This window comes from Biomphalaria glabrata, chromosome 17, assembly GCF_947242115.1.
Source record: "Biomphalaria glabrata chromosome 17, xgBioGlab47.1, whole genome shotgun sequence".
In the NCBI taxonomy this organism is placed as follows: Eukaryota; Metazoa; Mollusca; class Gastropoda; family Planorbidae; genus Biomphalaria; species Biomphalaria glabrata.
In genome coordinates this window covers 10,649,985-10,667,722 of record NC_074727.1, presented here as the reverse complement: position 1 = coordinate 10,667,722, position 17,738 = coordinate 10,649,985, and the positions used below count along the sequence as shown (strand labels likewise).

Sequence of the window (17,738 nt, the reverse complement as noted above, 5' to 3'; positions counted from 1 at the left end):
TAGATATGAATAATTCTTTTAAAAGAAATAATACAATAAACGTACATAATGTATTTAGCGCCAAAACGTCCCGTCGCCAAAACGGCTCGCGCCAAAACGACCTTCGCGCCAAAACGGCGGGGCCAAAACGGCGTCGCCAAAACGGCGGCGCCAAAACGTCCTGCTTCGTTCTAAATGGTAGAGCATAGCCTACTGAATGGAACATGTCCTGCCTCTATTCTGCCACTACAGCCCATGCAGTGCCCACTGCAAACGTGAAAGATCTTTATACCCTACTCTGTATTTCCATTTCATTGACTATAGGTAATATCTATATTATAAAGTAGAATGTGAGGGGTATGTATGTATGTATGTATGTATGTATGGATGTATGTTACTTATAGACATCAAAACCGCTTGACCAATCTTGATAAAACTAGGCAGGAATGTTCCTTGGGTACCAACTTAGACCGTAGTGTATGTATTGTAGCCCTAAAACAAACTTAAGACCCTCAAAAAAAATAAAGTTGTCCGACTCTATTACAGATATAGTATTTTATGGATCTAGGCCATGTCTACAATGTTGACATAAGAAAAGATAGAAAGGATTTAGACCTAGATCTAATTTTAAGAAATACACTTTGCGCAGATAGTTTTTTACTTTGACACATGAAAATACAAAAGAAGATCCATTGATTTCATTATATAATAAAATTAACCTTCAATTTTGTGTTTCAAAAGCATTTTTTACATAAATTAGTTCCTGATATCTGTGACTACAGATTTCCTGACGAACATTCTTTCATTAGACAATACCGTAATGAATCGCGTACTAAAAATTAATTCGTTTAATTGTTTACTGTATAATCCCATCCCTAGATCTAAAACTCTAATTCAACTCTAAGATGATAAAACTTCTCTTCGCACAGATAGTTTTATACTTTAACACATAAACATATTAATTAAAGTCCATTCATTTCATATTTTGATCAAATAAACATTCAAATTTGGTTTTCTAAAGCTACATACACTTACGAAAGCCACGAAGCCGAGTTGAGATAGGCCTAGATCTATATTCATTCATGAATTGCGTACTAAAAATTATTTCGTTTAATTGTTCACTTTATAATCCCATTTATTTAACAAAGCTATCGCTCTTTTCGTTTTTAATAGATAAGAATGTATCGACTTCGGGTAAACCATTTTCGCAAAACTAATTTTATTTTCGTAGCGAAAGAGAAATAACGTGAAAGGATCATTAGCTACGTTTAACATACATCTAAATCCAATCCACTAGATTATTCAAAAGCAAATGTTTTAATTTTAAAAAATGGATTTAAGCCTATTAGCTATTTTGATTTGATAGCTTCATTCACACTATTTTTACATTGACACATTCGCTTTACTTATTACATTATTATTTCGTCTACGTTTAACATACATCTAAATCCAATCCACTAGATAATTCAAAAGCAAATGTTTTAATTTTAAAAAATGGATTTAAGCCTTTTAGCTATTTTGATTTGATAGCTTCATTCACACTATTTTTACATTGACACATTTGCTTTAATTATTACATTATTATTTCGTTTAATTGTTTACAAAACACTCTCAGTGACTATATCGACAGTAATGCGCAAATAAAGACCCGCGGGTCGCGGGTAACATATGTCTAGTATATATATATATATGTGTGTGTACAGAGAAAATACATACGTTATAGTAATTCCTTAATGGGTGCAACAATCAAGAGGCCCTCTAATTAAAGTACATTTGTTTAAGTAGTGTCAATGTTCAACCTAGTTGTTTTTTTCGAGTTACTTAAAACTTTTCTGGTGTCTATATAAATCTAGGATTTTTTTTGTGAAAGTTTTTAAACCATGTTTTTTTTAATGCACATGGCAGGAAAAAGTGGATGACAGCCCTACACGCGTAGACCGCCACGCAGTTCCACAAAAGGGCACGTCAGCATGGTGGTCATGCGGGTATGGCGGTAGAGCAGTAGAGCGCCTCTGAGTTTACCCTGCTCTAGTTCGCACCTTACATTAGTTGAGGAAAATTATAAAGGCGGTTGATCGTTGTGCTGGCCATATAAAACCCTCGTAATCCGTAGGCCACAGAAACAGATGACAGTTAATGTCCCATAGATCACACCATCTAAAAGTCCTAATTTTTTCCCCTTCTGGATTGAATAATTCCAGTAATGTTTTCATTATTGTCTTTAGAGATAGGGGACCACTTCTTGTTGCCCACAAGATGGAGCGCCTCTGAATCTTTGTGGAGGTATAGATGGTCCAAAAAATCTGATGTCTGGATGTTTGGTACTTTTATTTATGAAGTGCTCACACATGGGCTTTTGCCCTACACCCAAGTGAACATCACTGATGTGGAACTGAAACTACAGGTAAAAGTCAATACATCTTAACTTTAAGAATCTAATTTTGTCTTAATCTTCATCTCCTCCTGTGAATTATAAACGTTTTTACAAAGCTTATATCAACTCACTCTGTCTGGCCAAAAGTCTGCACACTTGTTTTCTCCGACATCCAATCTCGGATCAAGCTGAAATTTTGAACAATCATTTCTTTTACCTGACAATACAAGAATCAATTTAAAAATTTACCAATTTGTTAATCAGCTATTGGTAATTAGTTATTTTGTTTGATATTTGAATAAAGGGAAAGATATTGTACTTGAATGAGGTGGTGATATAAGCTGAATTAGTCCCCTTTATAGATTGTCATTTGAGGCTTAGTGAACACAAACATGAAATAGAAAACAATAGATAACTATACAATATTCCATATTTCATAGACTCTTCGCTAGTAGAGTGATTACCGCGTTGGCCTGAGAAGCCTTTAGCCCACAAGTTCGAATTCTGGTCATTCCATTTTTTTAAAAATACATTTAAAAAACGATCACCCAGATACCCCGTTGTCTCTACCTATCACTTTCCAACTGGTCCACACAAGTGACATGATCATAGTGAATTGAGTAAGCCAAAAGCATGAAATCGCGCTAAACAAAAACAATCGGTTAAACAAATATTTCTAATCACATAATTATTATTGCTAGTCTAGATCTATTACAAATTTAATTACATGACTGATCCAAACTAATTGATACTCATTATATATGCTTTGTCTTTATTTTTAAAATTGTCCTTGTTTTATATCAACAGATGCGCATGGGTACCATCAAGCTTCAGAAGGAAGACTGCATCTCCGACCTCTATGAAGATATTCTCAGCTGCACTGACAACTTAGAAGCAAATCGACCCACCATGTCCAAGATAACTGATTCACTCATGCGTCACAAAAGTACTCTCGATATAAAATATTTTTGCTGTTAACTTCTTCATTCCAGATTTGATTTTTTATTTTGTCTTTAAAAAATAATAGTTTCTGCAATGAAAATAAAATAAACTCAAACCACAGCAGGAATTAACACATAATATTTAATTAAAGAACTATTTTAGAACAATTATGTGTTATATTTAAACATCTTTTATTATATTCTATACATAGAAAGTAAAAAATAAAATATGATCACTTTCCCCAAACTTGCTGATGGACAGTACAAGACTTCCACCAATTTCTCTAAAGTAAGTTAACAATACTGCTATTATAGGTTTATAATTTAGCTTGTTTACACTTTCAAAAGATGAATTGCTTAAAAGTTGTAGACAAAGAACTAATTAAGTCTCAGGACAAGGAAGTTCTCTCACAAGATTGTGAGACGTGTACCTACTTTTTTTCTTCTTCTTGAAACTGTCAGGTAGAGTTGAGCCTTCGGCTCTTGGAACTCTAGGCCAGCAAAAATGAACAAGAGCTCTCTCTCACCGGCGTGAATGAGAACAGTGTACACTGTTCTGTCTGGCGGGTGGGTCAGACTCGTGGCAAGAGGCCGCGTGCACTGAAACCCCCGTCATTTTCTTTTTCTATACCAGGCTAACCGTGCAGGAACACGCCATTTATGTAAATTCCCCTTGAGGAACAGCGCCTGGATTGTAACAAGGTTGTGGGAGCTTTTTTACAACTCTGCGCAGTGCAATGAGGATGCTCTCGCACCCCTTAGGCACCCCCACGGGAGTCTTGTTTTGCTACCCTGTAGCCTAATCGTTTCCTCCTAATCGTTTCCACCAGGGCGCCACTATGAGGCAGGGTAGCATCCCCGGAAGACGAGTACCTACAAAAGGCGGCTCCTGTTAGTTCCAGCTTCTAGGCGCCTAAAGACTGTATGGAAACATTATTTCAGAAATCTCTCCCCCCCCCCTTTAAAAGAGATACAGACCAGAGCGCACTGAGCCTGCCTATAAGATAAGATAAGATAAGACTGCTTTATTGATCCTTACGGAAATTTGTTGTGATTACAAGGACTCGTTTCTCATATAAAGACAACACAACAGAAACATACACATAAATGAAGAGTTCATTCAGCGACTACACACAGGTATCTTGGTGCATTTCATGTTCCCTGATCAATGAGTGGTGGTGATAGAGTCTGACCGAGTGAGTACGAACGAGTTTTTGTACCGCTCCGTTCTTGTTTTGATTGACAGCAGTGGCCCACTTCGCGACGACCTGGCGTAGTTCTGATGGAGCGGGTGGCCGTTGTCTTCCAAGATTTTTTCGATTTTTCTTAGGCACGTTTGTTCAAAAAGTTCCTTTAAATGTGGTAATGTTGTGAGTTTAATTTTTAATGCTTTTTAAATGATGTTTTCAAGACGTTGCAACAGTTTAGATGAGGCGTTGCCTTGCCAACAACTTATTCCGTATGTTAGCAGATTTTGTACAGTTGCGCCGTAAAATGTCTCAAGGATCTTGTTGTTTAATTTAAAACTGTTGAGTTTGTATAGAAAAAAGAGTCGCTGGGCTGTTTTCCAAGGTGGTCTTCCCATGAAAGCTTGTTGTTGATGATAACGCCTAGATATTTATATGCCTTTACTTGTTCTATAGATGTAGTGTTTATTTGCAGTTTACGTATAGTTTGTTTTTTCTTTCTAAAATCTATTATAAGTTCTTTAGTTTTTGTTACATTCAGTTCTAGAAAGTTGTCGGTGCACCAGTTTGTAAACTCTTCTATCGAGCTTCGATACTGAGTTTCGTCTCCTGAAATAAGACCGACTATGGCAGTATCATCAGAGAATTTAATGAGTTTAACTGAGTCATAGATGCTTCTTATGTCATTAGTGTAAAGAGTGTATAGTACAGGAGAAAGTACACAACCTTGTGGAGCACCCGTACATAGTACTCGAGTTGACGATTTGGTGTTGTTGACTTTAACATACTGGGGCCGTTGGGTTAAAAAGTTTAGAACCCATGCTTGTAAGTAAGGGCTTACATTTAAGTTACTCAGTTTGTTTATCATTAGATGTGGCTGTATGGTATTGAAAGCCGAGGAGAAATCTACGAAGAGGACTCGTGCGTAGGTTTTGGGTATATCGAGATGCTAATAAAGATGATCCAAAAGCAATAGAATGGCATCCTCAGTTCCTCTAGCTGCTTTGTATGCAAATTGGTGAGGGTCTAGGCTGTTATTGACTTTTGCTACAAGTTGTTTAAGCATATATTTTTCAAAACATTTCATAACAATAGGTTTTAGTGCTACTGGGCGGAAATCGTTTAAGCAATCTATTTTTGGTTTCTTAGGCACTGGTATGATTTCTGAAGTTTTCCAGATGTTTGGAATTACGCACGTTTGCAATGACTGGTTAAAGATATGACAGAAGATAGAAGAAATTTGCTCCGAACATAGCTTGATCAGCTTGCCACTAATTTTGCCTGGTCCAGAAGCTTTTGTTACGTCTACTCTTTTAAATAACAAGGTCACTTCATCCTCAGTTACAAAATTGACGTAGGGCTCTTGTTTTCCTTTGGACAGAGTGTTGAAAAGTTCTTTGTGTAGATCAACAAAATCTTCTTTGTCAAAACGAGAATAAAAATAATTTAGTTCGTTGGCGAATTTCTCATCATCAGCCACTAAAATTTGTTCTCGTTTTTAGGCGCAGCCTGTTATTTTCTTTAATCCCTCCCAGCATTGTTCTGAGTTGTTCTTGGCAAAGAAATTCTCAATTTTTTCTTTGTATGTTTTTTTCCCTTCAATTATTGCTTTTCTCAGTTTATTTTTAGCATTTATAAACTCTTCGTTGCTAGCCTTATACTTTGTTTTCTTTTCAATAATAAGGTGTTTGATTTTTTTGGTCATCCAGGACTTTTTGTTTCCATAGACTTGTATTGTTTTTGTTGGAATTGTTAACTCCTCGCAGAATGATAGATATGAGTTAACAGTTTCTGTTAGTTCGTTTATGTCTGGACAGTTCTCAATAAGGATTTCCCAGTTAGTTTTCTCAATGCATCCTCGTAGTTTTTCTACAGCCTCTTCAGACCACATCTTGACCGTTTTTATAACTCTCTTTGTAGTTTTAAGAGTAGGTTTGTAACACGAAGGAAGTACTATGCGAGCATGAACCATTGTCCTTCCATTTCTGACCTGCTAGACTGCAGCTGGAGTATCTCGTACGATAAGCTAGCAATCAATTCTCATCTTTATTAGGCACTTCCCCGTCAAAGTCTAAGCCGTGGATGTAGGATCAACTTAATCTTCTCATAAAATAGTGAACAGTAAACAAAAGAAGATTAATTAAAGATTAATGACAAGTGTAAATAATGATTTAATTCTGGTGTCTCCCAATTATTTGTTTAAATTTTCTTTTATTTCAGGGAATTCCGAAGCTTTATGGTAAGGATTAACATACATAATGCAAATACATATACATTATGTTTATTTCTTAAATCAAATTGTATAATATAATTGAATTCTATATAGCCTATAGTGACATCAATCCGGAAAAAGTAACTACTTAAAATAACGTATGGGACCTGCTTTACAAATTATTTTTTTTTCTTTTCAACAAATAATCAAACGTTAAGCTTTGTGATGTTGCTTATTCAGGCTGTCTTGAAGTCAACCAATTACTCTGCAATCGTTTGGGTGTAATTGTTCGGGTGTATTACGTGTAGTTGACCAACAAGTCAGACAAAAACAGGCACATCTGTTTTTAACGAGTGAAGAGATGTAGTCAACACTAATGAACAAGTTCATATGGATTTATTCTGATAAAAGGCCACAGTAGAAGTCTCTGTCACTAAACACGTCGTTACCCTGGAGTATTCTATCGCTAACTGATTTTCCGGTCTCTAACCCAACATATCCCACACGTCACTAGTCCCGTTCAATATGCGTCTTCTATGGTGCGTCGCTAAATAACTAACCTATATAAATAAGGTGTCTAACAGATTCCTCCCCCCCTTGAAAAAAAAAATGTCAATATTTTTCCACTACTGTCAAGTCTTACAAGGGCATTTTCAATTTAGGGGGAAGACAACAAACATAAAATCTTGACATCTTCATCTTGACTTGACAGTTCCTCATATTCATGTCAATGTTCATAACATTCCAGAATCATCTTCATTAGTACACAGTTCATCATGAAAGAAAATGTGGCATCTTATGGGCACGTCATACATCACAAATGTTCTTCACTGGCAGTAATCTGATAAAATACAATATTTCAAAAACAATTATAGACTTTATTTCCACATCCAATAAATTTTTCCTTACCACCCTTTTATACGCTTTTGTCCATTTTTCTTTTATACTCACCCTTTTCCATAGAACTAACTTTCGGTCAATGATATATGAAATGATTCACACAAAAAAAAATATCCATACTTACTTTCAAATGCTTAACATCAAATTTACTTATCTCCCTTTTCCATAACATATAAATTGTGCCAATATATTAATATATATTACATACTCAATATAATCATAGTTTATTTACAAAATTATTTCATTTCAATGTCATTCTAGACAATAGATCAGCTACAATATTCACAGATCCACTAATAGCTTTCAATTCAAATTTATATTCCTGTAGTGCTAAGAACCATCTATAAACACGACTGTTTTTCATGCTCTTTTGCTGTATATACTGAATAGGTTTATGATCAGTTAATAATATGAATTTCCTTCCTATTAGATAACTCTCTAGCTTAGTAATTACCCATATTACAGCTAAGGCTTCTCGTTCAATGACACTATATTTTTTTTCTGCCTCTGACAATTTTCTACTTACATATAATATAGGATGTAAGTTATCATAGTTCTGCATTAGACAACCACCAATAGCACTACTAGATGCATCAGTTGTGACATAAAATATTTTGTCTTTATCAGGTAGTCTTAATATTAATTCATGACTAAAAACACCTTTAATTCTGTCAATAGCTTTCACACATTCCTCATTACAGACTACTTTTTGAGGTTTTCCTTTTTTAAGTAAGTCATTTAATGGATTCACTATTTCTGCTAAGTTCTTTATAAACTTTCTGTAATAATTTACTATTCCTAATATGCTTTTAATTTGTCTTTTTGTTGTAGGTATTTCAATATTAAGTACTTTCTTTATGTTATCTTCAATAGGGCTAATCATGTTGTTATTTACTTTATGTCCTAAGAAAATTATTTCCTCCAATCCTATTTCTACTTTTTCTGCCTGAATTGTAAGTCCACTTTCTTTTATTATTTTGAACACTTCTTTTACATCTACTAAATGTTCCTCCCAACTATTATTAAAAATACATATGTCATCCAAATAACAAATAACATTTTCTTTGTTTCCAATTATCATGTTCATCATTCTATTAAATGTGGCAGGTGCATTTACTAATCCAAAACTCATATAATTCCATTGAAAAATACCATATGGTGTTACAAATGCTGTGTAAGGTTTTTCATTTTCTGTTAAAGGTATTTGCCAATAACCTTTAGTTAAATCCAATTTAGTAAAAAATTTTGCTCCATTTAATTTATGTAAAATATCCTCTATATTTGGCATTGGATATGGGTCAAATTCTGTGATGTTGTTAAGTTTCCTATAATCAATACATAACCGTATATCTCCATTCTTCTTTTTGGCTATCACAATTGGTGAAGCATAAGGAGATGTTGATGGTTCAATTATACCTGATTCTAGTAAATTGTCTATTTCTTTCTTTACTTTGTCTTGTAAATGTAGCGGTATTCTATATGGCTTAAGCTTGATAGGTTTTGGATCTGTTACTTTAATGTCATGTTTAATAATATTAGTTTTTCCTGGTATGCTGGAAAAAATTTCTTTGTATTCCTGTATTATTTTAGTTATATCTTTTGACTTTTCCTTAGTTAAATTATTAAGATTAATCTTTTGCCAAGTTTGATTCTCTTTTGTTTCTATTACAGGTATTTCCTTAATATCATTTTCATTGTGATTTTCATTTGTTATTATCATCAAGCATTCTTCTCCTTCTGAAAAGTTATTTTCTATTTCCTCCTGAATGTTTTGTATCAACTCATCTTCTCTATCATGATATAGTTTCAAATTATTTATGTGATATGTTTTAACTTTCCCATTTATTTCAATTTGATAATTCACATCACTAATTTGTTTTATCACCTTAAATGGACCTTTCCATTGCTTACCAATTTTATTTTTCAGGTCATTTATTAATATTAATACATTGTTTCCTACTTCTAGTGTTTTCAATTGTCTTTTCTTATTTAGATTCTCATGAGCACTTTGTTTGTACTTCTTATTGTTGTTATATGCTTGAGTCCATATTTCTTTCAATTCTGTTGTGATTGTTGTTTCACTGTCATTATTTAATTTATTCTCGTTGCCTATTAGATTTTCTTTAAAAACATCAAATTCATCTCTGGGCTTTCTTCCATGTATTATTTCATATGGTGAAAATTGTGTTGCTTCATGGATGTTGTTTCTATGAGCAAATAGTACATAGTTAATGTAATGATCCCACCTGTTCTGATTATTCTGAATTATTTTTGTTAATGATCTTTTTAATGAACCACCATACCGTTCACATAAACCGTTACTCTCTGGGTGGTAAACCGAAGAGTATATGTGTTGTATATTATATTGTTTAGTCCATTTCTTAAATTGTTCTGACTTAAACTGAGATCCCTGATCACTCAATATAATTTTAGGTATACCATGTCTTGTAATTACTTTTTGAGTTATGGCATTAATGATATTTTCTGCACTTGTATTTGATAATGGGATTGCTTCTGGGTATCTACTAAACATGTCTATTACTGTTAGAATGTATTTATTATTTTTTTCAGTTTGAATTAAAGGACCTATTAAATCAATAGATACTTTCTGAAATGGTTCTGTAGGTTCATCCATTTCTTGAATGGGTGCTTTATTCACTAAGCTTTTGTTAGATCTCTTTTGACATATGTCACATGAGTTTATGTATTTGTTGATTGTTGCTTTCATTTTAGGCCAAAATACTTGTTTTGACAAATTCCTATAACATTTCTTTACTCCCCTATGTGCTGCTAAATTATTATCATGTGTCATGATTAAAACATCTTTCCAATATTTCTGTGGTAAGACAAGTTGTTTTATTTTTTTGTTATCATTACTTGTTTGTCTAAATAATATTTTATTCTCTATACAAAATTTCTCCATTGGATTATTATTGTTTTTATCTAGTATTCTTGAATATATTTTCCCAATAATATTGTCATTCATTTGTTCTAATGCAAATGTGGGTGTTGTTTCTTTTTCACTTTGAGATATTTGTGTTTCAAGACTATTTTGTGTTTCATTTTCTCTCTCTCTTTCCTTAACATCTGTATTTTCTATTTGTATTACATTACTGGTTTCTTTTTCTTTATCATTACTTATTACATTTATTGTATTTTCCTGTTTCTCATCTTGTTTATCCATTGATCTTGTTATTACCATACTTGTTATATTTTGTGTTTCTATGTTTTCATGATTTTGTCTTATGTTTTTGTATTTGTTTTGCCAGTCTTCTAATTCTTTTCTTGAACATTCTTTAACTCCTTTTATGTTTCCTACTAACATATCATATCTCATTTCTGGTATTGCAATGCCATAACAATAACCAGTGAAAAATGGAGTTTCAATGTATACCCTTATAGCTTTAAATTCCCTTACGGTGCCATCTGCTAATTCTACTTTCTTAGTAAACCCTTTATACCAATGAGGTTTGACAAATTTAGTTTTTACTGCCAAAGTGTTACAACCTGAATCCCTGATTAATTCCACCGGAATTCTATCTACAAATCCTGGGTACACTGCAAAATTGTTCCTATTTCCTTCCATGAAATATACCCTATCTGTACCTTTATTTTTGTATTCCCTACTGTAACTCCTATTTCTATAATTTCCCCTGTCATTCCTATCTCTACTCCTATATCTACTGTTATTTTGTTCATTGTATCTATTTCTACTTCCAGACCTACTATTCCCTCTTCTACAGTTAGCTGCTATATGACCTTTTCCTTGACATTTAAAACAGGTTATTTCACTATATTTTCTATTTCCACTATTTGATCTGTTTCTATTTCTACTTCTATCAACATTTTCTTTGGTGTATCCTATTAAATCTACTTTGCTCTTATCCCTATCAGAAAATGGTTTATTTGGATAGGCATTTTTGTATACTCTCATTATCTCTGTTATTTCATCTATAGTTTTTGGGTTTCTTTCTCTAATAAAAGATTGTAACTGAGGATCACATTTATTTATAAAGTTGTCCACTAGAATAAATTTTTTTAATCCTTCATAAGAGTTATTCACTTTTTCTAATTTTACCCACTTATTGAAAAAATCTTTTTCCATATTAATGGTAGTTTGGGGTTCTATTCCTAATGATGGTATATTGTCAAAGTATTTCTTTCTGAATGTTGTAGCATTATGACCATATGCGTTCAACAACTCTCTTTTCAAAACTTGATAGCTATCATCAATATGATGGTCATGATTTTGACATATTGTTAGAGCTTGACCATGAACAAAGTCTATCAGTATTTCAGACCACTCTTCTTCAGGCATATTAAATGTAGACATTTTTGCCTCATATCTTTTCAGAAAATCACCAATGTCATCCTTCTGTTCATCAAAACTTTGTATCTTTCTCTTTAGCCATGTCTGCGAATTAGGGTTGTCTCTTTGTGTTGTAATATTATTTGAGTTATTTGTGTTATTTCCTTGTTCAGTTTGAGCTCTGGCTTGTGCTGCATCCAATCTCATCTTCTCCATTTTAGCTTCATGTTCTCTAATTTTTTCTCTCTCTTTGTCTTGTCTTTCTATCTCTTCTTTCTGTCTCTCTATCTCTTCCTTCACAACTTGCTGTACATAAGCTGCTAAGTCCTTTCCTTTTAACTCCATGGCCTTTCCATCCTACATAGCTGCTTCCTTAACCTCCTTAAGGTCCACATATGATGATGTAGCCATTGTATTTTATTTTCACCCAAATTTATATATTTTTACTTAGCCTATATTAGTTATGGCTATACTTTAAACTTATTTTATATTTAAGTTTTTACAACCTTTTATACAAGTTTTAAGTGTTATGTCTCTATCTTTAGATTTAGTAAATGTGTAAATCTAGTCTGAATTATATTCAGATCTGTATATTAGATCTAGTATCACACAAATTTAAATCTAGTATATTATAGTATATATAATAGTACCATTTAGATCTATAGTTATCAAGAGCACTATGACTATTAGATCTAGTATGAATAACTATGATCAATTTTAAAATTTGGTATGACTATGACTGAAGTGTCTAGAGTAAATTCAATCAAAGACTGTCTAGAGTCTAGATCTAGAGTATATTATGGTTCTATTTAACCATATGAAACAAATATGTTTATACAATGTCAAATATATCTTCAACAAGATATATATATATCTAGAATGTACTACCTTCATTCATCTTTTAATTAATAATAATATTCTCAAATTAGAGTCTAGATGATTAATTGTACCAAAGAGATGTACAACAATTTGTAGATCTAAATTTAGCCAGACGACAGTGTTTGACTACATAGCCAGTTTCGGCATTATTCTCATGGCAAAATCATATTTGATTTTAACCGCTCAAACTAAAATTATTTTAGTCTGATTCACAGTAAACGAATCCTACCTGTACTCTCTATCATTAAGTGAAAAAAAAATACAGATCTAATTAAATTAATAAAAATAAATAATTTAAAATAATATACACAAATGAAATAATTAAATGAGACTATCGCTATGGGTTGGGATATGACAATATGGCACACATTGATAACGTCACGAAGTAACCAAGCAACAACGGATATGACGTTTACACAAACAAAACAATTACAATCCTAAACGTATAATATAGCTTTTCATCTAAATTATGTCTTCTACCCCGAACGGGTTTTAAGGCGCACCACCTGAATCTCAGGCTAACATACCAAATTTAGACAAAATCTATTTCTAAGGGCAATCTAAACATATACTAATAAGAAAAATGGCACTTAGCTTTTGATAAGAAAGATCCCTTTGTTCGGATTCCCGAATATGCTAGATCACAACAAATTCCACTGTCTCTCTTCCAGTTCTGACTCTGTTCTCCGGTGCTACCAGTGGATACAATCCGTGTCGAGTATCCCACGTAATGCCACAGATGTCTTGATATGCCACAGCAAAATGTTTCAGTTTCTTCGACGACTGTTGATGACCGTATGTGTAGTTCCGACGACTTTGTGTACACAGTTACTGACGAATAGGTTAACGGTTCTTCTGGCGATGACTTGATTTGTGTAGACGACTACTGACAAATAACAGTCTCTTGACGGCAACTTGATCTGGACGACTGACGAATAACGAATTTCTTGACGATGACTTGATCTGGGCTGACGAATAACGACTTTCTTGACGATGACTTGATCTGGGCTGACGATTAACGACTTTCTTGACGATGACTTGATCTGGGCTGACGAATAACGGTTCTCTAAAATAGTTCACTGCTTCTGCTGCTACTCTGGTAGTACGACGAAGTTTGCTGTTGTACTCTGCTTCACTAGACCAAACTGTCCAATGTAGACTAGGTGAGACCAAGGTCACCTCCGACGACGTTCCGTTATACGATTAACGGTTTTCAACGAAATTAAGTGGATGTAGCTGTTTCCACAACTTCAATATCAACAAGTCTAGATATCGTCTAGACCAACGAATACTAAATATATCACTGTTCAGTAATGATACCTACGATTTCACTAACCTTCCAAAGGTTAAACACAGTGACCGTTATAAAAGTGGCAAGCAACCGGTTCAATGAGCAAACTGCTCCACAAGAATCTCTCAAAGGGTAAGACGACAGAGCGATTTAGTTAGCTACCAAACTTGTAGTACTCACAATACTTCTACAGCGGGCAAACTGTCCTTCTCGAACTGACGAGGTAAAACTTGATACTCGATGTGGCTCCTACGACTGTTTTCTCCAGCGACGAAAAAATATGTCCAACAGGTTCACTAACGATCTCTCACCCGTTATGAATGAACGGTTTCTCTGGTTGTAGGTCGATTCAGCATATGAAGATCAGACTTTGATAATATACTGGTTGAGTAGACCAGACGTTGCGATGATTACGGTCCTGACGAAGGTCACCCTGAGTTAACGGCTCGTTGAACTTACGATCAAACAGGCGACGACTGCATGTAGATCTAGAACAAAGTCACTCTGCGATGATGCTGTGTTCAGCCGTACTCCGATGAAATCTTATATCTGCGAGTGCACGACCCTCACCTGAGTAAACGTTCTGCTTCGAGGTCCGGTTCGATGTTCGGCTTCGAGGTTCGGGCTTCGGGCGTCGGCTTCGAGGTTCGGGCTTCGAGCGTCGGGGGTCGCCACTGTGATGTTGCTTTCAGGCTGTCTTGAAGTCAACCAATTACTCTGCAATCGTTTGGGTGTAATTGTTCGGGTGTATTACGTGTAGTTGACCAACAAGTCAGACAAAAACAGGCACATCTGTTTTTAACGAGTGAAGAGATGTAGTCAACACTAATGAATAAGTTCATATGGATTTATTCTGATAAAAGGCCACAGTAGAAGTCTCTGTCACTAAACACGTCGTTACCCTGGAGTATTCTATCGCTAACTGATTTTCCGGTCTCTAACCCAACATATCCCACACGTCACTAGTCCCGTTCAATATGCGTCTTCTATGGTGCGTCGCTAAATAACTAACCTATATAAATAAGGTGTCTAACAGATTCCAACATTTTTTGATGTTTACAGTAAATGAGTTTGCTGGAGTTTACTTTCAATTTCATCGCGACCTATCAGTCAACTTGAAGCAGTATACAGACATGAGCCAACAGGTAAATCAAAGACACAAGTCAAAAAGGAACCGATGTACATGTAACAATTATATGTAATTATATTTAAAATAAAATAATAATATATATGAAAGATTTACTGATTTTTTATTTCAGACAAACAGACATTTGTTCCAACAAAAAGTCAAAAGACAATTTTCCCAACCTTTGCATGATCTGATTAAGAAAGGTTCCTTAGATGGCATTGTTCCAATTATTAATATTACACAAGCCAATGAAATACAAGATGATAATTTGAAGATTGTAAGTTCAAACTTTATCAAAAGATTTTAAAAGTAGATCGATCGATTTTTCATTCGGGATCTTCAGGGCGCCTCTGAGTCCTCCAAGCACCACCTGACATTAGTTGGGGAAAAGTAAAGGTGCTTGGTGGTTATGCTGGCCACATGACACCCTCGTTAATTGTGGGCCATAGCAACTTATGACCTTTACATCATAGTCCCATAGATCACTAGGTCTGAAAGGGGAACTTGACTTTATAAATATATAAAAAAACAACAACTTGTAATTGAAAAAAGTATTTATGTTTGAAAAAAAAAACATCGTTTTGAAAGATTTAAAGTTTAAACGAGAAAAATTACTTTAATTTTATTATTATTATATTAGTGCCCAATGATTTTTAAATGCTATTACTTTCAACGATCAAAACAAGACTGGCTTGAATATTCCTGGTCCATTGGTGAATTCAATGGGGAAGCCTATGAGTTTGTGTAATAACACAAACTCTCATTGTAATCTTGTTTAATACTTTCACTAGAGATGTAAATTTCAAACATTTCTCTGGTATGTTTTTTATTCACTCTGACTTTTATATTCTAGAACATCAGAATACCTCTACATCTTGACGGCAACATTCTGGAGTTGGTTCTAAATAAATCTCTGGGAAAATCCGACGCCAACTTTAAGCATCTGCTTCTGAAGATTGCCAAGCTTTTGTATAGCCTGCACAAGTTAAACCTGGTCCTTGGTATTGTGAGAGCCTCTCAGTTGTTTGTGCACAGAGTGTCTGAGCATGACTATAAGGCAAGTCAACTAAACTGGTCTGTCTGGCTGCCTGCTCCTATTCGCTCTGGACTGTCGACCCAGTGTTATCGAGTTCTCTTTACGCTTTCATTTTCCTCGAGAGATTACTTCGCTCTCACTAGCTAGTATAGGATAAAAAAAAAATGAACAATTGTAACAATTCGCTTTGTCCTAGCATCACCCCCCCCCCCCCCATGTAAGGATCTACTCAAGGTATAAAAGGTTTCGGGGTTTGAATCCTAGTGAAAACTGTGATTTTTAATTTAGTGATTTTTATGGCTTCTCATAGCTCACCCAGCTCCAATGGGTACCTAACATTAGTTGGGAAAAAGTAAAGGCGGGTGTGCTGGCCATGTGACACCCTCGTTAACCGTGGTCAACAGAAACGGATGACCTTTTCGTCATCTGCCCCATAGATCGCAAGGTATGAAAGAGAAATTTTACTTTTACTAAAAAAAGTAACTTTTTAAAAAATAATTTGCTTAAATAAATAAATATACTTAATTGCTGTCATAAACTGTCAATTTACAACTCGGCGCGAAACATTTTATTTATGCTATCCAAGCTAGCTATATTCATCTCGTGAAGCTGTGCTACATATTACTTGTGAAGCTGTGCTACATTTTACTTGTGAAGCTGTGCTACATTTTACTTGTGAAGCTGTGCTACATTTTACTTCTGAAGCTGTGCTACATTTTACTTCTGAAGCTGTGCTAATTTTACTTGTGAAGCTGTGCTACATTTTACTTGTGAAGCTGTGCTACATTTTACTTCTGAAGCTGTGCTACATTTACTTCTGAAGCTGTGCTACATTTTACTTGTGAAGATGTCTATATATTAATTGTGTAGAAGTGAATGAACCTAATCGTTTGAATCTCGTATAGAAGAAAAATTGAAACAATTTTATTTTAAATCATCTATATTTTGCCGTTTAGAAATTGTGTGAATACTTTATTTATATTATTATTTATATTTATGTATATTCACTTCAGATTTTTCCAGTGGCATTGGGATGTTTGCAATATTTAGATTCTACACAAACTGTAAAATGTGAAACAGACCAACTGGATTCTACATTTAATGTCAGGTATTGAGCTGTACAAATATATATATATATATATATATATATATATATATATATATATATATATATATATATATACATCGAAGTTACATAAAATAAATATAGTACTAGTGATACGTATTAATGGCTAATTTGACATTTTAAGATCTTTTACTTTTATCCCATCTTAGTGATTGATTTGTCAGTAAAAAACAAAATGGTACGAAAAAAATGTTTTCTTCTTAAAAGTGCTAAAGGTGTAATCCATAATACCGTAAATTTCACAGATCTGCACCTGAAGTCATAGAGTCCAGAAGATTTTCTACTTCAAGTGATGTCTTTAACCTGGGAGTTGTAATGCTGGACCTCTTTCAGGCCAGACTTGAACCTCAGCAGCCTGATGTGGTATCCAACTGT

General features: G+C 34.2%; 1 protein-coding gene and 1 long non-coding RNA gene across 3 annotated transcripts in view; one reads left to right on the top strand and one right to left on the bottom strand.

The window, feature by feature from the left end:
* Positions 1–15,217, top strand: part of LOC106056617 (uncharacterized) — a 38,315-nt gene extending 23,098 nt beyond the window's left edge. For both annotated transcript variants that reach the window (XM_056015267.1, XM_056015266.1), the window contains 5 exons: positions 2,205–2,383; positions 3,161–3,299; positions 3,507–3,583; positions 6,702–6,720; positions 15,135–15,217. In XM_056015267.1, coding sequence (XP_055871242.1) covers positions 2,205–2,383; positions 3,161–3,299; positions 3,507–3,520 — 332 coding nt within the window. In that variant the 3' untranslated portion in view covers positions 3,521–3,583; positions 6,702–6,720; positions 15,135–15,217. The remainder of the gene's footprint in view (positions 1–2,204; positions 2,384–3,160; positions 3,300–3,506; positions 3,584–6,701; positions 6,721–15,134) is intronic.
* On the bottom strand, positions 7,073–14,255 carry LOC129923612 (uncharacterized). The gene is made up of 2 exons (XR_008775562.1): positions 12,791–14,255; positions 7,073–7,534 (listed from the first exon to the last, which is right to left on the bottom strand). It is a non-coding gene; the product is annotated as an uncharacterized LOC129923612 (long non-coding RNA).
* Positions 15,218–17,738: the final 2,521 nt, after the last annotated feature.